The sequence below is a fragment of the Enoplosus armatus genome, chromosome 6 (genome assembly GCF_043641665.1).
Source record: "Enoplosus armatus isolate fEnoArm2 chromosome 6, fEnoArm2.hap1, whole genome shotgun sequence".
Taxonomy (NCBI): domain Eukaryota; kingdom Metazoa; phylum Chordata; class Actinopteri; order Centrarchiformes; family Enoplosidae; genus Enoplosus; species Enoplosus armatus.
This window is the reverse complement of record NC_092185.1, coordinates 5,788,932-5,816,584: the sequence shown is the minus strand read 5'-3', so window position 1 is coordinate 5,816,584 and position 27,653 is coordinate 5,788,932. Positions and strand designations below refer to the sequence as shown.

Here is a 27,653-nt window from a genome sequence, read left to right as displayed (position 1 = left end):
AATTTTGCATAAAATATGATAAATTATGGAAGTGAAAATAGACTCATTATAAACTATTGGAGTCATCAGAGCGTTAATGAATTGTTTTGTCCCCTTTGACAATCAGCTGATTGAGGTTGTAATTGTGTCAGCTGGTATATAAGAGCTGAGCTGTCATGTAGTCAGCGTTCTTTGGTTGTTGTCTTTTATTTTTCTTACTTTAATATTGACCCTTATGTGCGTCATCTGGTAAGAACAATTCATCTGTTTGTGGAGAAGAAGAAAAGAGTTCGAATGAAAAAGGAAAATAAACATCACAAAGAAAGAAATTAGTGGACTATGAGTGATGTTTGAGCGTGTCAGCCCAGATACATTCAGGACGAGGAGGGAGCACATACGTTGTTTGAAAGTTGCTCTTTTAATATATTTTATTGATATAATTTGGAATATTTAGCTTTTAATCAATAATGACAAGAATCCCATGTCAGCTGGACTGTGTGTAACTAAAACCAGATGAGTCTCCACTGTGATGGACAACTTCTGTAATGATGTCATAACGTGTATGACATAATGCGTTACAAAGGCATTCGGACCGGTCACCATGACTTTTATAACAGTAACATGAGCAGCTGATCTCAGCACTGTGTGGGCAGAGAACTGATCTCGCAGTCGTTGTTTGTCAGACTGTTGTAGACTGTCTCTCTGTCAGTCCTCTGTCCTTCGCGCTGTACGTTAGATTATAAAACTGGTCAGATTATTTGATAGAATAATAAAAGAAAGTGAAGGTGATCACAAGCAGCAGATGTCAACCTACACAGCGCAACACATCGGAGCACTTCCATAACTCAAGCTGCTTGAATGTGATCCAAGAATGAATGTAGTCGTTGTGAAACAGGCAGAATACAAGTTTGTTCTGGACTAACAGTTGGACAAACAGTCGGACAGTCAGTCGGAGAGTCTGCATCGATGCATCATCTCTCCCCTAATTTCACTGTCAGCACAACAGTCAGGTCCATGTTTATCAGAGCGCGTGTGGAAAGTGACATGAAGTGAGTCATTTTCATCGTGTACAGCCTGACCGTATGCTGTACATGCAGATATACAGCGTGTTGAAGCTGGTGGTTTTGCAAGGCATTATGGGTCAACCTGTGTGAGTGTGATTGTCAGTAAGTGCATGTTGTGTGTTTTTTGTGAGTGTGTGTTGGTGAGGTAGGTTGTTTTGAAGTGTGTATTTGTTTTTAGTGTGTGGACTCTCTCTCTTGCAAGCAGTTGCCACAGCAACGGCGGTGTCCAAGGCTGCTTCTATTGTGCTGCCCACATCTCAGTACTCTGTGTGTGTGTGTGTGTGTGTGTGTGTGTGTGTGTGTGTGTGTGTGTGTGTGTGTGTGTGTGTGTGTGTGTGTTCCTCGTTACATGTTTAAGGTCTTCGTCACAGGCTGTTTTTACAATGTTTTCATCTAGCTAATGGTAGATAAGAGGTATACTGTGTATTGATACGCTGTGTTTCTGTTTTATTCCTCATTTCTAACTGCAGTTTCTCAATTTTTCTATCAAATTTAGAATATTAACTGTTGTCAGGTGAAAACCTTGCAATGTCAAAATGTCAACTTTTTAGGAATTTGAGATAAGCAGTTTAGAGATGCAAGGTTTTCACCCAGCGAAAATGTAGAAAATGAAAGAAAACTACACATGGAGTCAAACTGATTCAAATTAATTTTGCAAAGAATACAGTATACAAATATCTCCTTGGTGTTTGTTTTGACTTGTGTACTTGTTTGGCCAAAAAGAAGAAACAGAAGTGTTTTGTAGTGTTTGTGTTTTTTCTGCAGTTATAGCAGAAATACATGAGTGTTCTCCATCTTTAGTGCCGACTGACGATGGTGGTACTGGTGGTACTGGTGGACAATATGTTGAAAAAGGGACTAAACATTTTGTATCGATGTTAGTCGGATAAACAGTACGAAATTCTCCAGTCAGTAGTGCAACGTGGACGCGGCTCACAGTCAACTGACATCATGGGAAACACCCACTCAGAGGCCTGAAGCTCAGACACAGTTTCCACAAATACGTCCAAAAACAGTTTTATTACTCTTGTGAAAAATGGTCAAATATGCACAATTGCTGCAGTATCATTATATTTCATGAAAATATATTTTTATTTCATGAAAAGTGAGGAGAATTCAAATTTCAGTTGTGGACAGCTGATCTGAAAACATGGAAACCATTTTGACAGTGACAGTGATGTTTTATTTTCTGTCAGTCTGTTCTACGTTCTGCTTTTGTAATTGTCAGTTGCGTTAACGTTTGACTCCACTGTTCTTCTTTATCGTCTGCTTTTCTTATCACTTTTCCTTGTTGCTGTTTGCTGCAGCAGAGGCCCAATTTCCCCACAGGGATCAATAAAGTTTCATCTGTTCTCTGAAAGCTGATGGATTTCTGGTTCAATTCTCTGGTATTTTCCACAGTTTTGTTGTTGGTATTGTTGTTTTTGCCATTAAATGTCTCTCTGTCGTACTTAAAAAAAAAAACAAAAAGACAAATTAAATTAAAGTTGAGAGAAATATTGTTGAGCATTTGTTGCAGCAAAATTGTGGCTGTATGAAGAAGCTCTTCACTGTTTGGTTCTGACCTGGACGAGTTCCTACTCATCTAAAAGACTTTCTAACTTCCCCCCCGTCACATGTTCTCCCCTGAAAACCAGCCCTTTCCTGCCAGAAAGAGTTTTACAGACAGCTCCGTGTTTTGGAAAAATCGGGTAGAAAGACTGGAAAGAAACTGTAGGATGAAGACTCTGTAGGCCTTTGTGTGTGTAGGTGTGTGTGTGTGTGTGTGTGTGTGTGTGTGTGTGGGTGGGTGTGTGTGTGTGTGTGTGTGTTGATGTGTTGATGTGTGTGTGTGCTGGGCAGTAATTAAACCCAGAGAGAAATCATCAGTGAAGAAGAAGCAGAGTGGTTCTGATCCTGCCAGGACCTCCTCCTCCTCTTCTTCATCCTCCTCCTCCCATGACCTCATCTTCCTTCTTCCTGGTGTTTCTCTTCTTTCATCCTCCTCCTCCTCTTCCTTTTCCTCTTCTCTTCCTGAAGCCGTATTCGTCAAGTATTTTATCTTAGGTTTCCTCTTACTATCTCAAATTAAAATTCATATCATTTTGTTGCAGTTGTACAGATGTGCTGAAGTCCTGTGTTCTCTGTTCAGGAGAAAAACACTTTACCAAGAAGCAAAACATTTATGTTTTATTTAGTGTTCTCATAGTGGTAAAACAAAAACTGTACACATTTGAGGTACTCGTGCTTGACTAGAGTATTTTTCCATTTCACGCTACTTCTACGTCACTATATTTCAGAGGTAAATGTACTTTTTACTTCGCTGCATTTATTTGACAGTTACTAGCTACTTCACAGATTAAGATTTTACACAGTATATAAAATAGTTGATAGTATAGCTGCACTTTGACCAACTTCAACATTACAATGCTACTTACACATTAATCAACCAATAATAATACTGTAATAATATATAAAAGTATTACACTCATCTGTGTTAACATTTTGCTGATAATATTTTCCATACGTTCACTTACATTTTCAACAAAGGACTTTTATTTGTAATTGCAGTATTGCTACTTTTACTTAAGTAAAGGATCTGAATACTTCCTCCACCACTGGCGCCTCCTGTCCATCTACCTGTAACCATGTCATTGTGGATCCATACTGGGGATGTCACCATCAAGGCCCAACCCGATCCCAGTTCTTTTAATAATGAGCATCTGCCGATTCCTCTCATCCGGCTTCACCATGTGTGTCGTCTCCTGTAGTCTCATTATTGGTTTTTCCATAGTGGGTTTTTTTATTGAATTGTTTTGTCAGGTTATTTTCAGTGATCCCCACATTCTCGTTTATTTTATTTATTTATTCCTGTTAAAAGGGAGTTTTTCCTGTTGCCAAGCGCTTGCTCGTGGTAGGAACCGTTGGGTCTCCGTGAATAATATTATAAAGAGTACAGTCTAGACCTGCTCTACATGAAAAGTGCCCAGAGATAACGTCTGTTTGATTTGGCGCTATATAAATAACATTGAATTGAATTTTATGTTGTCACGGTGATATTGCTGATCAATTGGAGTCAATGTTAATACCATAATCTTTATCAGCAGATTCTTCTCTTCCTCCTGCCATTTTCCACCAGTTGTCGTAGTAGTAGTAGTGGTGGTGGTGGTGCAGTAGAGATTGTACCCCTCTGTCTGCATTAGAGGGGTCAGCCAGTCGCTCAGCTGTCACCGACCTTACAATGATATTTATTTCGGCTCCTGCTAGTCATGTGACCTCTGTGTTGGAGGTCAGCAGGGGTCAGGGGGTCGAAGGTGTTTCCTGCCAGTCGCTCACAACCTCTCAACGACTTTTAGCTTAAACTCGACCTCATCGAAACAGCCAACCAATATTTTCTCCTAGTTCGTTTGTCAGTCACATTTTAGCACCTGGATTGTGTTTACGAAACCACTGCAGTTGTTTTTATTTCTTTTTTTTTTTCCCATAGTTTTAATCTCTGATATTCTAATCAACCCAGCTGGCAGTTTTCACACCAAATTGTCACCACCTGCAGCTCACCCGCAGCCAAAAAAAGATGCAAATGTAGAAAACTGCATTTTAAAATCCTGGATAATTTCATTAAAATGGAAAACAAGTTCTCTGAGTGTTCATCAGAGTCCAGAGCCTCCAGAGGAGATTAGACTGTGATGTTCAAACAGGAGGCGTGGGCTCTGCAGTGACAAATCCTGACATGCTTTCATCCCTCATGAGGTCAGAATCGGCACCAAACTCTTTGATCAAAACATCAGACGCCATCAGCTCTCTGCTGAAGGATTCCCCCTGAAGACTGTCTGTGAAATCCAGGAGAGAATAAAACAAGAATTCCTCAGAGATTTCTGGAAGATTCATTTTTTGTCAGAAAGTCCAATAACAGATGTTGGTTTCAGACAAAGCAGTTCTGAAGTCTGATCGCTTAATTGTTGGCAGTTGACCCAAACTAATCCTGGTTGTAGACATTAATTCATTGCTGCACAGCGCGCCATTTCTCACTTTGTTGTCCGTCATTCTACTAAATGTGTAATGTTGGAAACTGACTTTTAGCAAACGTATTTGTTCTTTTATACATTGTAGTCTTAAAGTGTGCTCAGATTACATACAGAGTGAATCTGGCTTAATGTGGTGCGAATAGAGGTTAGCATGCATCGACACCAGCGGAACAATGTTTCAAATTGAACAAAAATCACAGACTGACTTTAAGAGAATTCTGTTTTGTACATAATTTCTATCAGCAATAATAACATCTCACCAAGTTATTAGCTGAGGTCTGAGGACACGGTGACGCCACGAAAAAGAAGTCTAACGGGTCAAGAAACACGAGCGGTCCGGTGATCAGACAGAGTGGATGCAAAATAACGGTTCAATCAAACTTATTTGGAAAAGAAAATGAAGGTGAATAGTAAGTATTTGCTCCAACTTAGCCAAACTGTGTTTACCCAGCCTCCTAGAGGGGGCCGGGGTATACTTGATCAGAACAGCCACGCTCAAAGGTGGAGGAAAAGCCAGGCCTTCATAGAGAGGTGGGACGTCTGTTAGAAGACATTCACAGTGTGGTGCTGTATTGTTCACATGAAAACATAGTTGTGTAGAAAATAGTTGATGGTGCTGAGTGCGGGATATTTTTTCGTTGGACTGAAGATGAGTGTGACCGTACCTCGAGACTGAGGCGGCTGGTTGCAGCTAGCGCCGCTTGTTTTCCACTGGGATCAGAATCTGCCTCTGTACTTCTATGATTGCTTTAAACAAGGTCTTAAACTAGGCTGCAGATCTCCTAATGAAGCTCCCAGGAGGCTTCCTCTGATTCAGAGCAAACTGACTCTATCTTTACCGTCTACACGCTCTGTTCTTGTTTTTCTGAAAAGTGTGGACCAACTGAGCAGCGGGCTAACTGCCCGACTCCCCTTTGGGCACCGGGGGTTGACAGTTAAAGCCTATTTGCCATTTATGAATTCACAGCTCTGCCGTGTAGCGCGCAGAGGCCGGCCTGTAAAGAGCCTCACTGAATAAATAAGCTGTCACCCCAGGGAGGAAGAGGAACGAGTGCAGCCGTACTCTGTCTGATGAAAACTGTTTTCTAACTTGTGACAGGACATGAAAGGAAACGTGCTTCATGTCTGTGTGCTCTTTTGAGGAAAAGAGGCGAGGACTCACTGAGCGCAAAAAAATAAATCTCCTTCTGCAGTGCAGGGGGGGGGGGGGGGGGGGGGGGGGGGGTCCACCTTCTGATGTCCTCCCATGTTGGATCTCATCTGCCTGGGATGTTCAACTCTTTCCAGGAGGGTTTAATCCACATCTCTCAGATTGACTCGTTTAGTTTGACTTTCCTGTGTTTCCCAGAATGCCTTTTCTGTGGCCCCAAGTGCAGCGGTGTGAACTTGTTCCTTTTAGCCCAGATTTTATGTGCAGCTAGAGAGAATCGTAACCACAGCTCAGAGATTTCCCAGTTGAGAAAAAAAAAATGAGAGACCTTTATTCAAACCACAACCTGTCTTGTAGCTGCATTGCATTCTGGTCTATTTCCTGCTCCTGTGGGTGTAGAAACTGCTCTCTGTGTTCTTCTTCTCTGATGGATTTTTCCCCGTTGTGTTGAGCGTCAGTACAAAATGGCGGCTCCAGACAGAAGTCCTTGCTCTTTGATTCTAAGGATCTGACAGAAAATCTGACATTTGCTGTTTAATGTTTGAGATCACTAAAACGTTTTCTGTTTTCAAACTCCACTAGAGCTTCAGAAAATACCTGGATGTAACAATATATTGTCTACATACGCCAGTTATCCACAGGAAGAACAGACATACGCCAAACTACCAAATGGAGCCAGAAAGAGAAAGTAGGTTCTTAGTAGTCGGCTCCAACAGTTTAACAACAGTTTGGGGGAAATTCTGTTTGATGGAAACATCAGAGCAGCAGTTGGAGGCAGACATCTGACAGAGACAGATGGCCTGAAGAGGAGGGTTTCTACAATTAGACCTTTAAAAAGACATTAAGTTCTTCTCTGGAGGGAATCACTGTTACCTGATTTTAACAGAGTGGAAAAACTTTTAAGGATTTTTAAGTCTAAGAGGGAGGTGATTGGACGCCTAGTCTTACCAAACATGCGTCTCTAAGCTGTGTTTGTGCTGTAACATTAGTAGAAGGATTTCTGGCTGAACCCAAAGTTTTTCTGAGACAGTTTAAAAACCGAGCTGATCTTACACATCCAATACAAACAGAGCAAAATCAAACCATGTCACACTATCACACTCTAATCCCTCTTCTTGCCACCTGATGAACGCTGAGGGAAAAGGCTATCGTTATTTCATCTTTTTAGTTTTATCAGTAGTCCCACGAACAAAAGGTTATGACCACCATTAGTGCGAGATCTTGTCATTCGACCACATGGAGCGCTAAACCAAGACAATGAGCAAAACGTTGCTGCAGAGTCGGGTGTCAATTCTTCACATCGGACGGGTGGTGGAGCGTTGCATCATCAGAGCCACGTTAACACAAGATGCACGATCCAGGGAGAGAAACCGCTTCTGTTGTGGAGAGTTTCAGCATGTCAAGAGTTTGGCAGTACAAACAAGTCTTTTACATTGCAGAGCGCCATTTGATTCTTTTGAAGTCTTTTAAATTCAGTGTTGTTGTGGCCGATTGTTATTAATGAACATTATCTGCGTCATGCAACGTTCGTCATGTTTCTTCTTGAGACCATTTGATCTCAATGGTCCACATTTGTGTAGTCATGATTGGAAACAGGAAGGAAATCATTAGCATTGGCTGTCTGTTCAGGACTTGTTGTTTAGTAGTTCTTGTAAGATAACGGTATGATTTAAAAAAAAGACTTAAAATACTTCAATTTAGGCAGAAACATAACGTGCAGCTTTGCACTTTCTTGTTTTCTTTTCATGTCATATGAAATGTGTATGTGCATGTATCCTGGAGTGAAGCCTGTTTCCTGTACGAAGTATTTCCTTTCCACATCCATGCTAATGGCTGTTAATACCTGTACTCAGCACTCTGACCTCCTGCCTGTAAATAATCCATACTTGTGTCTTTTAGGAGCTCAGCTAATGAGGTCCAATATTTAGTCTCCTTGCACCATGAGCTGTCAGATGCTCTAGAAAATAAATTCTGATTACCAACATTTAAATGTGAGGAGGAAATGAGAAATGTGTTTGTTCCAGGATGTTGACAACAAACTAGCAGGTTAGCTGAAGAAGAAGAGAGATAACGGGAGTCTGTGGAGGCTCCACACCATCGCTTCAGTCAGATTTAAAAATAAATAAATAAATAACAGCTGTGATTCGGTCGACAGGTAGCCTGGGATTTGAGTTCATTATGTTCCTTTGACTTCAGGCTGAAATGTGAGTATTGAAAGGTGTTTTCTGACTACTGTAAACATCCCATATCTGCAAGGCTGGTGTTGTGTTTTCACCTCAGTAACCTGCAGCTTGAGGGTCGCTCGGCCAGCCGGTCTGCACAGACGCCAGGGAACTATCGATCAGAAGAGTTAATTGTTATGGTTATCTGATGTTCCTGAAGGGCACTTAAATGCCCTCGGAGATAATGGCGGTGATCAAAATCAACGCTCACATCTCTCCGCCCCACACTCCCACACACATATACGAACTCCATCAAAAGGTTGAGAGCAGCATGTTCACCAGGAAATGTCAGTCCCACCACCCACAGTGCTCTTTAACAGCGCTGACCAGACAACACAGGGGCACATATCAAAGGTGGAGGTGGAGGTAGAGGTGGGGGAGGTGCTGGGGTTCATTATTCTCTGTGTGATAGTATTAATAACATTGATTTCATTTCTCTGCCACCTGTCAATCCTCTCTCAGGCAATAATTGATCGCTCTTTTCTTCATTTCCTCATGCAGTCGACTGTACGCAGATAGAGGCGATGGTGAGGATCAGAATATTAATCATGTAGCTTCTCAGCAGAGGTGGAAACTAGCAAAATACAATGAGTCCAGCCATACTTCTTGATCTGAGGCTTTATATTTTCACCTGTGTTGGGTGATTCTGTCATCTTGGTCCAGACTGAAATACCTCAACAACTATTGGATGGATTTACATGAAATCTGGTATAGACATTCATAGTCTTCAAAAGATGAATACTAAATGCTTGAAGGCTCTATTTTCACTTGCTCAACACTTCCATTCATGACAATACGTGTAAAAATAAAGACTAAGTTCATATCCTGTGAGGCTTAAATCTGGGCCAGCTGCTGTTTGATTGTGATTGTATCAGCTAAAATAAAGCCGATATAAATCTGATCCTTTCTTTACTGAACTCTACTGTGTTTTGTCCACCTCAGCCTGCTAAGCCCTGACTCTGACTCTCTCTGTCTTATTAGCAAAGCTCAGTGTACAAAACCTTCAGGTAGCCGCTCCTCGTCTTTAGCCGGCGCTGAGCGTTGCTTTAATCAACATTTAGGTTAATATAAGTATCGGATCCTTTCCAGCTGGTGCTAATCATTCCCATTAAAAGCATTTTCAACATTTTGGATTTTTACATGTGAAATCGGCACCATTGATGTCACAGGTTTGACAGAGAAACAATGAGAATATTATTTTATATCACCGTTCATCTGTATTCGTTTATTTCTATATATATATTTGCGATCGAGATTAAAAGTGACTGATGAAGCTTTTAAACATCTTTGATCAGTAAAAGAACGTTTGATTTCCTTTCCTAAGTAACCCCTAAATGAACAGTTTGTTCATTATTAATACGTTGCATTATTTACTGCATAATTCACCGCACACATGGTAATGTCATGTGGATTGAATCTTTCATTAGCATGTCTGAACGCCTGTGTGCTGTTGGCAGAATTGGCTGCGCTCCCATCAGCCTACATACTGGTTGGCTCGGGGGCTTTTCTCTGGAAGTTGCGCAGTTTAAAATCCCTGTTCTCTCAGAACCCGGCAGAAGTTTTCAAGCTGTTTCGGATCTTCAAGGTTGTGTCATGAACGTTGTGTGTGTCTGTTGTCTCACTCTGAAGATGAGGAGTTTGTCGGAGGTGTTGTGGCCATCTGGAGGGGACGGCCGGGGTCAGCCCTACAGCCAGCGGTGATTTATCTCAACCTCGTTTTTATTCTCCTGTGAGGGACGGGTGCCCTTTGACTCCCTCATCTCTCTATTACCTCCACTCTCTTTATCGCTCCGTCTCCTCCCTCCCACTCTTCAGAGGCCGGCGCCATCTTTCAATATGGCCTGCTTAATATTTCAGGACATCTCTCAACATCCCACAGGAGTTGGCGAGTGCTGGACCTTCACTACTACAGCAACAAAATCCCTGGAATTCAAAGCACATGTGGTCCTCACAGAACCGGTTGAGCTTTAGATTTCAACATCTCAATTCATAGGTTAAATTTACTATAATATTATTCCTTATAGATGAGCATCAACAGTCACACACGTGATGAATACAGAAAGAGCTATTAAACAGTGTGATGTAATGGGTGAAATGCTAAACTGAGATTTGTAAAGCAACAAAAATGGAATCAAATCAACAAGTCAAGTCAAATAAAATAAGTTCTGAAAAATCTAAGTATTGAGCTGATTTTGTTATGTGGATTCAGACATAGTAAGTGCTGTAAATCTTTTCCTTTGAGGGTTTTTTCCCTCCCATTTTTAGCCTCGCTAGTGCCATCGCTCCATGGACGGGAATGTCGGCCAGTCCACCACTTTGGTCCAGACTGAAATAACTCCACAACAGTTAGATGGATTGTCATGAAATTGCGCCACCATGAGGTTCATCTTTGTGATTTTTAGTGAAATATCTCAACAAATATTTGATGGATTGTCATGAAATTTGATTCAGACATACATGTTCCCCTCAGAATGAATTGTTTTAGATTGCGAACATAGTAAGCATTATACCTGCTAAACATCAGCTTTTTAGCATTAATCACTGTGAGTATGTTCACATTTAGCTCCAGCACCATTGTGTACAGCCTCACAGAGCCATTAGCGTGACTGCACACTCTTAGTCTTAGTGAACATATAGCCACTTTAAAATGCCTTCATTATTACCTCATTATTATCTACCTTGTGGATCCAACCGAGGTACACTGAGATGAAGCAACATATTGATTGAATTTTCACTAAATTGTCCATCAGAACAATTTGATGGATGCTATAACCACTTCAAACGGTTCACACATGGGCTTTAAATATGACTTAAACCTTAGTAAGTAGAGCAGACTGAAAATATTCATGACCATCAAATAAGTCTAAAAACCACAGGTGGCTTAAATTCCCAGGCAGGTTTTCTCTCTTTTTTTCTGGCTGTTCTCCTGTTTAAGACTGTAGACTGTCTCCTCAGCCGGCATGTTTTAAACATGTTTGATTTCATCATGCTGAGTTCGGTGGAGCTCGTCCAGTGTGAAGCCGTCTGCCACTCTGCAAGACTGAAATCTGACAGAAATCCTGACAGCAGCCAGCAGGGGTTTGACTCAAAAAAGCAACAAAAAAATCACTTACAGATCCCACTCAGGTAGATGTTTTACATCAGGAGAGAGTCACACTTTCATCTGGCCAACTCCTTTTAAAACCTTTCTAAACTTTAGATTTCTATCTTTAACTTCCCTCTTGTCTCCCTTGGGTCTTTCCATTTGGAACAACGCTGTGTTTGACAAAATCATATGTGTTTTTTTGTATCATCATACAAGCTGTATTATCTTATATTTTTATGGCAGCACGGGTCCATCAAATCACATGTAGATTTACATTAACATTTTGTTAAAAGATAATGCCAATTTCTATAAAAACATTGCTTGAAAAATTAACTGATAGTCTACATTTTTGGCATTATTCTATATATATATACATATATATATATATATATATATATATATATATTTGTTAACAAATCTCATGAAAATACCAAAACCCACAAGACGTTGTGTTGTGTGCTATACAGTTGTGACATGCAGCCATTTTGAAAATTTTAACGAATGCATGAATGAGATGGCACCCAGTTTGGCGGAGGCACCTTGCTCAGTCTTTTAATCCGTCTATCAATACTTTCTCACTTCCTGTCTGTGGCTCTCAGCTCCAAGCCCATTGGTTCCTACTGAAGACATCTTTAAAAACACCTCACAAATATATCGTTTCATGTTTAAAAAGTAATCAGTAATAATAAAAAGCTGCTCGCTGTAGTTTTTTTTCAAACAAACAGGAGGAAATTGTGCATTTGTTGGAACTATTTTCAGCAGCGGAATAATCCACATTTGATGCTCTAGCGAGTATTTGGGGCAGCAGGACGGTGTATGTGGGACTGAGTCTAAATAAACTACAGTGTGTGTGTGTGTGTGTGTGTGTGTGTGTGTGTGTGTCCAATGAGCCACACTGTTGCACTGGGCAACATGTTCCTTCATGATGTGTTTTTAATAGTTTTTAGACAACAATGGAGCTCTATGGCACAGAGGAAGAAGATATATCAGGCTGTGATACACACATAGTACTTGTTATTAGATACATTCACTGTTGGTTTTACATTGGATTTGATATCAATAACAAAAATATAGAATATCACTGGCATTAAGCGTGGCAGGTTCAAGTTGTCTTTCTCTGGATTCATAAAGGTTTAAAACTGAAGTGAAACAATGAAAGAACAACTATTTGCCAATAATTAAGACGATGTGTTATGAATATCACACTCCAGCTGACAGGCCTTTCATATTACAACCTTTTATGATAAAGCAGGGCTCTGCCGTGGGTGCTTTGATCCTAAAATGAACCATAAAATAACGCTACATTTGCAGTTGGTAAAAAAAAAAAAACTGCATTACAAAGCCAAGGTGAGTATCCAGCCCTCAGAAATCAACTCATAATGTCTCTCAGAGGTGCAGAGAAGCTACTGAGTCAGTTTTAATAAAATTAATCTTTCATAATTTTACAAAACAAAACAACCATCTGAACAAGGTGAGGTAGGTAGGATGGGAGGTCTTCTTCATTTTTATTCCTGTGTTGATGAGAAGGCAGAAGAGATGCTGCCAAACAGCTCGGTTTATAGCTTCATGTACTCTCTGAACGCTCCACTAGCACAGTGCTTAAAAATAAATCACCCACTTCTGGACCATGTGTAGGTTTAAATTAGCTTTTTCTATAACCTCACAGCGTAGCTTTAAACATTTATTGACAATAGCAACCCGGCCCGACTTGGCATGCTGCAGGGTTTTTCCTGTGAGTAGATACGTCCGGTGATGAATTTAGGCCAATTTCACCCCGGGATGGCAACTGTTACACTCCAGCTTGATGTCCGCTGAATGTTTTCTCATCAGGTTTTCAGCATTAAGGGGAGATTGATGGATCTATTTTCTCTTTGCATCGCCTGTCTGGGAAGTGTAAAGACTATCTGTCGGGAGTGAGAGCTGTCTCCTGCTACAGTATACTCCACTCAATAGGAGGGGAGGAAATGACTGTTCGGCCTCCAAAAGTACACCTTGGAGCAGATGAACTCAGGCAAGTCATTATGTCATTGATCCCTGGAGCATTTAACCAGCAGGCAGAATTCACTCCAATCCAGACTCTCCCATTGATCACACCAGCCTGCGGTTACGTAAGGTGACAAATCGAACGGCGTGCACACTGCGATCGAGGCGTCCTCCGGTCTGCAACGGTGGACAGACATTCAGGTTGTTCCTCTTCTCAGCTGCCTGTTCTCCTTCTCATGCATGGATGTCAAGGAAGGACAGTTTGGATTCGATATTCGATTACTAGTTACTTACTGGTAGAAATACAAATCAGGTCAAGCTGGGAGTCCTGTGTGATTTCAAACCAGCGGACGACTGGTCTGAACCAAACGACCAACAGTAATCAGGGGGAAAAAACATGCATTAAGCAGGGCAGGCCTCAGCATTTCTGGGGCCTGAGGTTGGATTTTGCTTCAGGGGCCCCCTCAACATCAGCTCAAATTGAATGTGTTTCTAACACCTTTTTGGAGTGAACCTTGTGTCTAGCTAGTAATGGACACTTAGTAGTTTCCCTCATAGTGAGCAGTTGAGATTTTGAACACTTTTGATTTTGATTTGTTTTGTGGTCTTCAGAGCTTATCATTTTCTGTGGTCATTTATTTTGTTTGGTTTAGTTTTGATTTCTTGTGGGATTTTTGTTTCATTCATCTGTTTGCTGACTTGCCACGTTGTGTTTGATTTGTCAGCCTTTGTTTTGTTTTGCACTCTAGCTTTTTACTGATTTGTACACTTTACATCATCTGATTTTGAGTTATTTGCATATGTTTTCTGGTGATTAGTGTCCTTTTTTTTTAAGCTCTTTGTAAATACTGTTGATACGGTACACAATGACGTAAGCTCTGAGTCTGAGATATGCTGAAATGGCTGTGGGACACTAGCACTGTGTACTTTAACTTGCACCTGCAGTAACTGATTTTTTGGGCCACTGACATATGATCACCTTTTAAGTTTATACGGCAAACTTGTTAGCAAATGTTGGGCTTCATGCAAGAACCCCTCGTACGAACAGATTCGCTCTTAAGTGGCTTGCACGAGTGATTTAGGAGAACTTGCTGCATTCACCAATTTTCTCATATTTTTAATTAATGAATTAATTTGTTTCCGTATATAATAAGGTCAACAGGAAGTATAACCAGACACGTCACAGCTGACTTAACATTACTTCTTTTGGATTCCTCAGTGCATCATGTTCTTGGAAGAGAGTGTGACTTTAGACAGCCGAAGACAGATGAATTACAGTTCTCATGAACGCGCACTCAGTTACGCACAGGTGGTATTCATCATGTTTACATTTACATAGTCATCTGAAGTAAGAAGCGTTTGCTGAATCTGATGTGGCACACTCATACGAGCCCTCCGTATGAAAAATAAAAGAGAAGGAAGAGAAAGTTAAGATAAGCATTAAAAAAAAGTTCTAGCATGAAGCCCAATGTGTTTCACTCTCATTTAGCTCTGGTTTGGTCTCCACCAACTTGTGAGAAAAATATCTGGCTATCTGCCCCTCCCTCTAGTGATAAGGCAACATTTCATTTTGCATTTTTCATCCATCCAGGGATTTGTTTTCTCATGTGTAATGAACATTACAGTCTCACCTGTAGCTCACTTTGGTCTGACCGTTCTCTAGCTTAGCTGGAAATCTCTAAACACGGGACTCAAACTGTGCTTTTTAAACCCTCAACTGGTTTAATGTTCAGCCCGCCTCTGTCGGAGTGCTCAGAACAGCCTCGGGCTTGTCGATGAATCCAGCCCTGCCTCCCCAGGTGTATCGTCCACGTTCCTGTTTGTGTTCGCAGTGAAGCAGCGAGCTAACAGAGGCTTCTGGGTTGTACAGAGAGGCAGCTACTTTTTCTGAGCTTTCAGCGTTGTTTTCTGGACAGGTTTTTATCAATAAAGGATGGATTTTGCCTGCAGTTTGATACAAATATCAGAGACTCTCGTTTCCCTGGGTGCTTTGTCTCTGTAGAGGTCTCTCTCATATTGGCTTCCCCCTGCTAAGGCCACAGGACGAGTCCTGTTCAGAGACGCTGCTTCTGTTTGTATGGCAGACTTACTACTACTGCTGCATGCACACAAAGAGGACTGTTGCTTTGACTTGTGTCTATATTTAGCCATACTCTTACCTAATAGATTGGGGATTTCAGAGGATATAAATGGATAATTGGGTTGTTTGATCTCTCAGACTGTGATGGTTAAGTCATCTTTTGGATTGTTATCACAGGGCTTAAGCTTCCAGTCGTGGATTGATTGATTTGGGGAGATTTTTTAAGGCTGATGAGCTAGGTTATTACAGATCTACAGTATCATAGGGAACAGAAGTTGAGAAACACAAAAAGTTGATATATATATGTATATATATATATATATATAAATTCTGCTGCCTGGCAGGTCGAACTGGAAAAAGACTTTTGAAAAATGAAAATTTTAGCATTAGCTGATAATGCTAGGAGGTGGCGGGACGCTCATACCACACACACACACACACACACACACACATACACACACATAATGTGTAATTTACGTGTTTTATGCAGACTTTAGGTCCGTGGTTCTATTTCGATATAGTTGAATCTCTGACTCAAAGGCCACTTACTTGCTTTTTCTCAAGCTTTCAACCATATCACACAGTCCTCATCAGCAGATGGAGCTTCATGGAGATGTATCTGTAGCTCAGTAGTTGTTATGGTTTTGCTGTGCGAAACTGTGTGTGATCAATCCTCTCTTTGATGAATAGAAAAATAAACTCGATGAGCCTCAGTTGTTCTTACTTGAATATACACGTTTATTACAACATATATCTGATGTTGCTCAGCTGTATACAGTTTGTCCCACGTCATATAGAATCACATATAATCACGATACCAAGGAGGAGGCAGACAATGTGTGTAACTCTTGGTCAATGTCGTTTCTCATTCAATATTATCAGGGGAGTCTGGAATATCTACAAGGTCTCCATCTTATCGCAGAGACTCCCCACATAAAGTATGCCAAGTGTGAAGCCATAAATTCACCATTCCTTCATGTCCAATACATGTTACAATTACATAGCGTGTCATAGGACTTGGCTTGACAGTCGAGCGTCCCATTTAAATCTTGTATCGGTAAACTGAACTTTGTAATGCATGGGAGCATAAAATCAGATCAACTGAACTAATCAATAATTTAAGATCTCTGTATTGTTCCTCTGAAAGTCTATAAAATATGAAATCATGAACTTTAGGAATAATGAGGTCACCTTTAGAGCACGTAGCACTGCGTCACATCAGTGACACCACACTGTTGCCTCAGTGGGGATATAAAAAAAAACACATCGTCCAGCAAACAAGTTGAACCAGGCTCAACTTTTTCTTAACTGCCAACGCACTGTGTTGGCTATGGCTTGATTAAACTGTTTGGGGACCCCATCAACCCCCCGACAAAAGCAATGAGAATATCCACCAGGTGGGCACAATATAAAGCAAAATACCTCAATACAATAGTCAGGATCCCATATTAACATTGAAACAGGTTTTTCATACTGTAATCACTCCTCCTCTCTGTACTGGTCATTAAGAGATCACTCCCTGTGCTTCCAGTGGCAGTGATGAGGGACAAGATCCACAGTCTCATTTTTTTTTTCTCAAGCTAATATGAAGCTTCAGAAGTCTGAGTTAGACTAATTAAATGGATGTATTTCAAAGTTTCAAGGTTTTTAGTATGAAATTCCTCCTTAATCTGGCATTGGAGATCACCAAGCTAATGTGTGCAGTGTGTGTGTGTGTGTGTGTGTGTGTACATTCTATGTAGTGGACTCTTTCTACTGTGCGATGGATGTTTTACTCAACCTGAATTTCCTGGATTGTATTTCATCTTCTCACCGGTACCAGAAGCAACACTCCCACATTTTTCAAACAGTTATTGGTCAGGCTGAGAACTATTGCACCTGCCAGTTACTCATTTATAACCACAGTCTTCTGTCAGTTGGAGCTTCCCAGTGTAAAACTTCACTCACTGAGGAAACATTTAGACTGAAGCACTCTCCTCTGAGTGTGAATGTCATCAGATTGAGGGCCATCAGTGTGAAGGCTGCGGTGGAGACCAGCACTGAGAAAAGTGCTGCCAGTCCAGCCTGCTGAAATTGTCAGACTGAGTCAGATCAGTGCTTTTAGAAAGCTTTCATTTCCAGAAGCATGTTTACACAGTCCTGCATCCCTGAAACATCCACAGCTGAATGCACTCTTAAAAGCTCTACTTGAGACCAAAATACATCCATAAAAGAAGCTATTATTCTCGAAGGAAGAGCTCTCTGGACAAGTCTGAACATTAGTTTGAGCCACTTAGAGCCATGAGATTTTTTATTTCACTTTATTTTTTTAGATATAAAAGACGAACTGAGATTGAAGCTTTAAAGTGGAAGTATTTGTCCCGATAATGGCTGCAATTGTTCGGCAGACGCCTGCTGTGCATGGCGATGACATTTGGCCGAGCAGTAATGAGCAGAGCTAACGGAGCGGCAGGACGGCACCGCTCGCAACAACCCGGTCTTAATTTTCCTCTAATCTTCCTCCCTCACCTTGGCTCCCAGCTCTAATCACTGCACTAGGAGGAAGCCAGCGTTTAAATGAAGCAGCTTACTGGGTGATTAGGAAAAGGTAAATTATTCATTACAGAATGTGTAATCATAGAGCAGCCTTTGGTGGAGGATGAGGGAATTCATGGCCCGCTCTCCCGGAGCGAGACCACACCCCTGCCTCCGCTATTGATGGCAGCCACGAGGAACCTGAGAGATGAAAGGAGCCACAGAGAGGTCAGGGAGCCATGGCAAATCCACAGGTAATAAACTACAGGTCTGAAAGCAGCTCGTTAGCTGCAGTTGTGAACTATTCCTCCTCACACCAGGATTTTCTCTGTTAATGATGCAAAGCCAGACTAACATGTTCAGTTTTCAGTGTGGTAATTTAGTCTTAAAAACATCCTCAGAGACTCGATTGATCCCAGTAGCTCGCTGTGGGGAGTCTTTAGTTCAGTTTCTTAAGGATGCGGTCAGTCCCCCATGGGTGGTCATTTCATATGCAGACAGGGTCAGACAGGGAGATTTCTGAGATTTTCTTAGTGGAGAATGTTTTTCAGACCCGAGGCTGTTTTCCCTGAGAGATCAGTATAGTGCGAAAGCTGCTGTCAGACTCAGATGTGGTCCAGAAAACTCTCTGACTCACCTAAAACTCCAGTCAGGTGTTTGTATCCACTGGAGCTCAGATTCCTCTGCAGTCCAAACCAGTATGGCTTCGGCCCCACCTTCGTGTGGCTTGTCCAAGTATAATTTTGAGTACAACATCGTTGCTTTCCACAATAGAAGCCAGGGGGCAGCGATGGGCTTGGCGGCTTGGCACACCTGAAAAAGAACTGGAACTTCTTCAGGCTGCACATAAGCGAACACGCATGGATGCTGCTTGGACATGTTTGTGTTGCCGTTTCTTTCATACTTGTTTGGGTTTAGGCATGAGAATGTGTTTCTGACACTAACCAGTCGGCTTGTTTGAGCACATCAGCTCCCCTGTCAGCTTCCGTGGCCTGGGGATACCAATGACACTGTTCTCTGCACAGATCTGAGGGGTGTTTAATAAAGCAAGATGACCAGTTTTAAACCATTTAACCATGGAAACGTTTCCCCCCCAGACTAGCCTGGTCCTACTCTGGCTCGTTTTTAGGTTACTTGTCACTTAAATTAATCACAGGGTTCACATGAATTATGTTTAATTTTTACAATTAAAAAAACATTCAAGAAAGACAACTAACCTATAAGTTTAAAGCAAATATATCATAGATACATTTTCACACCTCCAGTGAAGAGCAGTGCACAGGAAGCATCTGGAACTGTGTCCCACACAGTGAATGAGACCGTCCTGGCTGAAGACCCACACAGCACCTTCTTTGCACTGTGTTTTGCGTCTCAGGCTACATTAATGAAGCCCTGATCCTCTGACTTGTGGCAATGAAGGATCGTGCTCTTTTTACTGAAGATGCAAAAACAACAATACCTTTTGAGTGTGAAAGTTCACTTTAAATAATACCAGCTTTTCCTAGGTCTTTCAACTGGATCTCACTTCATCAGTGTAACATAATGTTAAACATCCTGCAGAAAAAAGTGTTTTTAAACTAAACAAACTCATATGCTGATGAAGACAGCGAGAAATGATTCCAAGGATACTCAGCCCTTAAAACTACCGCTAAGAAGTATGAAAAATCAAGGTCAGTAAAAGAAATGGGGAAAACTTTCTGAGCAGTTGGAGGGCCCTTGAGCAAAGCACTGAACCCCCAGGAGTGTGTTACAGCTGCTCAGTGACCATCAGTGGAGGACTGGTCGTATCTGGCAGCTCCCACTGAGGCTGTGTGCATCTGTACGAACGTGAAACAGAATGTCCTGAGTCAGTGTTTCCTGGAAAAGATTAAAAAAGTAACAGCCACCACAGAGCCAAGGAGAACAAAAAAATAAGTCAGAGGAAGTCATTAATCAGCCTGAATTGTTCCTGCTTCTCTACTGGAAATAACCTTGTCTTGTAAGTGACTGCTATCTGCTTCGGTTTATCAGCAGAGGTTAAGTGCACGCTCACCATCTGCGACTCTCCATCATGAAACAATAATAAAAGCTCAAAAAGCTCCGTGCTCCAAGATCACCCAAAGTCAGCAGTGTTGTTTTAGCCTAATGGGCCGGTGAGTGCAAGAATAATTACTTTAAGCCCAGGAGGTTCTGCATGAGGAAAGCTAGATTAATGTGAGGCTGTTTCTAGTTTTACTTACCCTGAGCAACAAGCCGAAGGGCTGGCCTAAATACCAAATGTTTGTAATGGGGTAATAATTCATGAGAAAAATTGTTTTGCTGTCTCGTCGAGTTTATTTTACCCGCGAACATGTAGCAGAGAAATGGGACATTTTAAAAGTGGAAGTGTTGTAATGAAAGGTATTAGTACACTTCAGCCGGGATCGTTAGGCTGTTTTCATGGATTATTAGCAGAAAATGAAACGGAGGAAGAGTGGCGGGTAAACACTGGTAATGTAATCGTATATAATGACTACAGATATGATTCAGCTGGGACTAAACGTACAGTCAGAGCTCATTAGGCTTGACGGCTGGGCTTGTTTTTTGTGGTTTTATTGTATTTCCAACATGTCGAGCGTAGATGTAGAGTCTTCTGTTTGTTCTTCAGTCTTTGATGAGTTTCTGATCTTCCCCTCTCACAACATCGACTCACATCACAAAGCACTCTGTCGCTACCTCACCAACACCACCTTTGTTGTATTCCTCAAACATACTTCAGCATCTCCGAGAGGATTGATTCTGCAGCAGCTGAGGAGTTTTGAATTTCCATCATCGAGTAGCCAAATCTGTTTTAACTCTCCTCACATTGCTGGTAGAGGAGGAGTAAAGCTGATCCAATACCTCGGGGCCTGAAGCCTGCTGCTACAAAGAGCCCATTGAGTCAGCTCATTAATTCACAACCTTAAAGGCAACGACTGATAGTAGAAAATAGTCAAGTCAAGTAAGTGAACAAATCCACTAATATAATATTCCAGCATGTGTGAATCCTTCCCCGCAGTTCGCAGGATTCAGTTCGAGCATCCTAATATATACACAAACACATATCATCATTCAGTCGCAGAGTAGATCGTAACTGTTCGCTTGTCATGCTCGGTATTAACGAGCGGGTGTGTTGCTGCGAGGAAAATCATCAATGCGTTAATCATGTCTGCAGCGGAGCAACGCCCACCTCTGATTGGCTGCTGCTGAAGGACGCAGGATTCAACACAAACACCAACAATCTTTATTAACATCATCTATTCTGTTGAGCAGCGTCTCGTTTACTGCGTGTCGCTCTGTGATGAATTGAGGTGTGTGGTGTACCGGCTTCCCACGTAAAAATGTGAGAATATCTGCAAATTTATTGGATTGGTCACAGCCACAAGAGATGGGAAGAAGAAAAGGTCCTGGACCACCTTGTGGTTCCATGCATATAAACCCTTGGTTTCAGCTGAACCACCCTGACACTCCTGGAAAGTTATTTAAATCATTTACAGTCTTTGAAATGTTTTGGAATTCGTTCCATTCCCAGTGCTCATGTAAACACAACGTTTACATATTTTCACATCAGATTGAAATAAGTAATGTGTTTGCAGGTATTTGCTGTTAGCCATGCTAGAGGTGTGGCCGTACGGATGTGGGTTGGTCCACCACTTCGGTTCAGACTGAAATACCACTACTATGCAACTATTGGATAGATCACCATGTAATTTGGTACAGACATTAATGGCCCCCAGCAGATGGATTTTAATCATTTTGGTTGACTTTTCATCTAGCGCCACCATCAGGTCAAACTTCCACTTTGGTTCATGACCAAGTGTCTGTAAAGCTACTGACATTCCCATCACTCTCAGCTGTAGCTTGTGTTTAGCGCTAATTGTTGGCATGCTATCTAATAGTGGTGATGTTGGTCTGCCTGAGCACATGCATGCTCCCCAGAGGATGAACTTTTCCATTCTGAACACAACATGAGCTATGGACGAGCGCAACGCTCAGGCCAACATATAACATTTTTGTCCAATATTTTAAAAAACTGATGGCTGATTCCCAAAAAAATCTTATGAATATTCATGGTCCCCAGATGATTAATCATGCAATTTCCTATGACCTCCTCTAGCATCACCACCTTCAGACCAAGATGTCAATTTCCCACACAAGACATCTCAAGATAATCCAATTGCCAGATTATGTTGAAATTTACAGAGCTTGTTTATGCTCCTCAGATGATTAACCGTTTTGATTTCAATAATCCTGTGAGCTTTCCTTTGGCACTATCATCAGGACACAGCATCAGGTAGCCCCTAAGAGGAGCTAAATTGTCATTATGTTGATTTTTCCATCCAACTCTTATGTGCTGTGGCGTACCATGAACTTTGCAGTCTTGAGGGGCTGCTTGCAAGGTTTTGTGCTGTTAGTTTGTGTGGAGTCCTGACGAGGCAGATTTGAGTCTTGGTTTCAATTTCACTTGGTGGATTTAATTTAACCTGCCAGTTGGTGTGGATGCTGCGCGGGAAACTATTCCTGTTTGAGACATTCCCCCTGGATGTGCCACAACATATTGTGTGTGCACCCTCAGCAGTGAGCAATTACTCACTTGGAGGAGACGTTTTTTCTTTTGGTTGTGTATTGGCATGTATTTCTATTTTTTGACAGAGTTTAAAAACGAATCAGATACTCCTTTTTTTGTTTTGTTTTGCTGTGAGGATTACACATTGACATATCATCTGCTCCTCTTAGCGGGGTGAACCAGAGTTGAACCCAGCAGCACAGGTGAGGAAGCAAATGAAAATGAAAAGCCTTTAAAACGACCTGTCATCTCCTTTTATATAATCCTTCCTTTCTCATGCAGCTGCTCTACTAAATACCCAGAATATTCCTCACCATACAGTACTGAAGCAGCAGACTCTCTAATGAACCGAGGCTGGGTTATCTTGTACAGGAGAGCACAGCGCATCAGTAACATCAGCACCGTGAGGCATCAGGCGTTGTCGTCCTCTGTCCTGTTTGGGACTGAAACTACTTTGTCCTGGTTTTGTGGTCCATTTGTCTCCTCCACCTCCCTCTCACAGCTCGATGCGAGGAGCTTAACAAACGAGCCCAATAGTTGCTGAGCTGTTCCTGCGACGGCGGCGGTGTCTCTCCAGGGTCACACGGGGAAGGGGGTGGCTTCGGCGCCACGTTCTTGCTGACCTATTCACTACCTGCCTCTAATGGGTCATATTTTAGCTCCTGTGGCGGTGACAAATGGCCGCACTCTAAAAGCCCTGTCCAAGGTGCTGAAACTCGGTTGATCTATGACTGAGTCCCGCTGATAAATGCCTCCCATCAGTTTGCTCGTGACGCCGATTCATCACCTCGCTGAGGTTTGTGTTGGGAATCCATATTGGATTTTTAATGAAAGAGAATATAATGCAATTCAAAGTCAATGGGTTTGCCAATGTCCTCGCACTTAACATACACACCCATTAAGGCACATACACACATGCCTCCACACACAAAAACAAACTGCCTCACACGCTCGTCGTGTTGTTTGAGATTGCATTGCATTTCCCTAACAGTGTTAGAGCGTCTGCCTTGAAGGGCAGCGGCTGTAATTGTGTTTGTCTGCAGCAGATCTCACACCTCTGCTGTTATATGCTAGATATGATTCGGACAGGGACACAACACGATTTATGAGCCTCATCCATACAAATTAATATTTTGCATTCCATAGTTTGCTTTTTCTGGCAATAGATGCATCTTAAAAGGCAGGTTTTGTTGTAGAAAGTGTCCACATTCAACGAGAAAAGATTGTAGTTATAAGACACCACACAGGTTTAATGAAAAATGTATTTGTTCATAAAATTGTTTACATTATAGTCGGTTTAATTGTACGCTAGACTAACAATTTTTTTTTCTGCCATTATAAACTATCTTCGCTTGGCACCGTTTAATGTAACACAGCAAAGAAAATGCTTTTTGCAGACATCAAAGCCGTCTCAACAAGGTAATAGTTCCTGTGCTGTGCTTTACTCTGGTTGCACTGCATGAATGACCAGTAGCCATGTAGATTATAGTCAAGATATCTGCCTGATTAAGCTTGTTATAATGACACAAGTTTTAAATACAAAATAGTCAGCCGGTTACGTAAATGTGTATGAATTTTCCTCTGATACCACCCAGCTGAGTTCCAGTGCAAAATGTCCCATCAAAAGTCGTGAAAAGAGGGCACGTAAATTACATTGTCCAGTGTCCATCACTCTTCATCTTCGCTTAATCCCAAAGTGCTTTTACAGACAAGGACGTTTCTTACATGGAGTCGTCCTGTAAGTCTATTACAGTTGCCCTCACTTTAACCCCAGACACACCAAATTCCAGGAAAGAAGAAGAGGAGGAATGAGTGCTGGGAATCAGCAGCGTATCAGCCGGGTCTGCTATCAGTTTCCTGTAAAACACTTGGCTATACAGAGAGGTGTAGATGACAGAGCAAGCCACAGCAACCACGATAAAAAAGACGGCACAAGTAGCCATCACCAGACTGTCCCAGTTCTCGGTTTTCTCCCTGGGGACCGCTGCTTCCTTTGTGGTCACGTTCACACAGTCCCTGCTGTATCCAAGTTGTGCTGCAGTGACCTCGACACAAACCTGGTAGCGAGTGGACGGCTTCAGCTGTTTGATGCTGTACTCTTTGACATCAGCAGGAAGCCTGGCTTTGAATGGCATCAAGGGGCGGCTGCCATCGGTTAAAGTTGACCAATTTAATTGTGATACCAATCCACCTGTGCTCTCCCAGGAAACCATAACCGAATGAGACTGGACAGATGCGATATATACATGTAAAGGTTGATTTGAAGGCAGGGCAATGTATCCGTCCACCGCAACCATCACAGACTTGAGGTCTGCCCCAACAAGATTGTGGGCGATGCAGGTGTAAGAGCCAGCTTCCTGCTCCGTGGCATCGTAAATGTCAAAGGTTCCCTCAGGGTGCATGTAGTACTTATCAGACACACTCCCAGGTAGGACCCTGTCACCAGATGGTGTCACCCAGTAGATCTCGGGCTCTGGTTCTCCGAATGCCCGGCAGTGAAGCAACACAGAGTTCCCTTTAACAACTTCGACTCGATCCGGGAGGCTCCCAGGTGAGATCAGAGGAAGGCAGATCTCTGTCATCTCCCTGAAATGCACCTGTCGGACATGCTGGCCTTGATACTCTGGAGGCTCCACACAGAACAGGGAGTCCGGCTCCATGAACCGAACAGCGGTCCTGTTCATGTTGACCCAACGGATGACGCAGTCGCAGCGAATGGGGTTGCTGTGCAGACTGACCTCTCGCAGGTTGGGCAGGGACTCCACAGTGCTGCGGTGGAGCGCGCTCAGAGCGTTGCTGTTCAGCATCAGAGTCTCCAGCCTGGGGAGCTTGTGGAAGGCTCTGGGGTGGATGTAGGACAGCCTGGGATTGTTGGTGGCCTCAATTTTTGTCAACTCTGGCAGGTTGTTCAGGCCAAAACTGTCGATGGATACAAGCTCAGGCATGCTGTTGATGCCAAGCTCCTTGAGATGCATCATGTCCATGAAGTCACCTCTCTGGATTCTCTCAATGGGGTTCTTATTCAAATCCAGAAACTTCAGGTTCCGGACTCTCGTCAACGCAGCTCGGGGGACTCGATTGAGCAAGTTGTCAAAAAATGAGATGCTCTCCAAATTCTCAAGGCCAATCAGAGCGTTATCCGGAATTTCAGTCAAATTCATCTTGGCAAGCACAAGGCTTCGGAGGTTAGCCAGGGGTTTAAAGTTCATGTCTGACAGCTCGAGGATGGGGTTTTCTCCCAGCATCAATATCTCCAGATTGGGAAGATGCTGAAACCACTGGCTGTTGACGCTTGCCAGTCGATTGGAATTGAGATGGAGCCTCATCAGCCTGCTCAGGCCCCGGAAGGCTCCAGGTCTAATGGAGAAAATCAGGTTGTGGTTGATGTAGAACTCCTGGAGGTTGGGCAGGGAAGCGAGGCAGCTGTCAGATAGCTCCTGAATCCAGTTTTCCTCCATGTGGAGTGACAGCAGCTGGGGGAGAGACCCCAGACAAACATCGCTCACAGAGGAAATGTTATTCTGAGACAAGTCGATTTCAGTGATGTTGGCCAAGTAATCCAAAGTTTTCTCCACATTAACGATGTTGTTTGTCTGTAGCAGCAGTACCTGTGTTTCCGATGGGAGTCTCTCCGGTAGCGCTGAGAGGCCCAAGTCGTTACAGTCCACAGTGGCAGACTCTGTGTAAACAGAGCTGGGTGAGAACCAGGGTCGTATCTCACATCGACACAATGCCGGGCAATGAGCGGCCCCCTCAGAGGCCAGAACAAAAGCGGCCAGAGACAGCTCAGCCAGCAAACAAGCCACAACTGCTGTCTCCTTCATCTTGGCCCCGTATTCCCTTCAGCCAGTAATTGGCCCTTATGGAGTCAGCTGTTAGCACTGTTAACTTCACAAATAAAAGCTCATTTGTTACTGCAGCAAGACAGAGTGGATTTCTGCTGACGCCTGGTCCCCGAAGCTTTGGCCCTGTTGTCTTCCAGGTTTTGGCAAAGAGAGGCAACCTTTCCGTTCGGTCTGTGCCAGGTTGTCATGCACGCTGTGATATGTCAAGGTCGATGTATCCTTCAGGGAGCGGCGCTGCGCAGCAGAGGGGCGGTTGAGGAATGCTGTGGCTCCGGCTGGGGACGAATCACTCTGCCTTCCATCATTATTATCCTCCGTCGCTGTCACCGGTGTCAGTTTCCATCTGGGGAGACAGGAGAGAAAAAAGGCCAATATAACACAGTGCTGTTGAGACATGAAGGCATATTGACATTTAAGAGTATTGAGACGTATTAAGTCTTTTCAGCCTCATTTAATTTTATTGCTTTCTTCGCATCATCGGAATTGTAAGTTATGATTAACTTGACCTTATGTATATTATTTGACAGGTTTCAAACCAAAAACCTTACTTTTTTTTTTCTTTATATGGCTGAAGGGCAAGAGGACTCTAACAGACGGGCTGATGTTTTTCATTCGGTCAAAGCAGAAACATAAAACTGTCCTAGAAAGGTTGGAGCTTTGAGATGATCCTCAAATGTATGTTGATTCAAGAGGAAAAACATTGCAAGTTTTTTTTCCCCTGTGTTGTAATTAACAGAGCTTCACCACCCCCTGAACCTCTCTTCTGTGCGAACAATGCACCTGCACACACTTATCAAATCACCCACACAAAACAACAAGCAGACAGTTTGCCACAGCTGATACACACAACCTCGAGGAGTTGTAGATCCACCAAAAATATCTGTCGAACGAGTTTGCCGCAGGTCTTGTGCTGCAACTCCTCTGCTTCTTTTTGCATAATTCATGAGACACTGAATCAATGTTGTTGGTACAGGTGACAGGTCTACGGCGGGCTTTGCCTATGTCGACTGCACATATTGATGTTTTGATTAATTTGTGACCTTGAGTGCAGAAGCCACAGCTGAGTGTACGACAGTAGATGAAGCTGTCGGTAAAGTGCGGAGCAGCCGGCTGCTGATGAGGACGAGCTATGACACTTCATGCATATATTAGCTCGTTTATAG

The 27,653-nt window shown here is 42.5% G+C and overlaps 2 protein-coding genes across 2 annotated transcripts in view; one reads left to right on the top strand and one right to left on the bottom strand.

Moving 5' to 3' along the window:
* The window catches only part of immp2l (inner mitochondrial membrane peptidase subunit 2), a 125,117-nt gene that overhangs the window by 62,890 nt on the left and 34,574 nt on the right, over positions 1 to 27,653 (top strand). The window lies entirely within an intron of this gene.
* On the bottom strand, positions 24,367 to 26,469 carry LOC139286740 (leucine-rich repeat neuronal protein 3-like). Its single transcript, XM_070907642.1, has one exon. It carries the CDS (start codon positions 26,467 to 26,469, stop codon positions 24,367 to 24,369), a length of 2,103 nt encoding a protein of 700 aa, XP_070763743.1.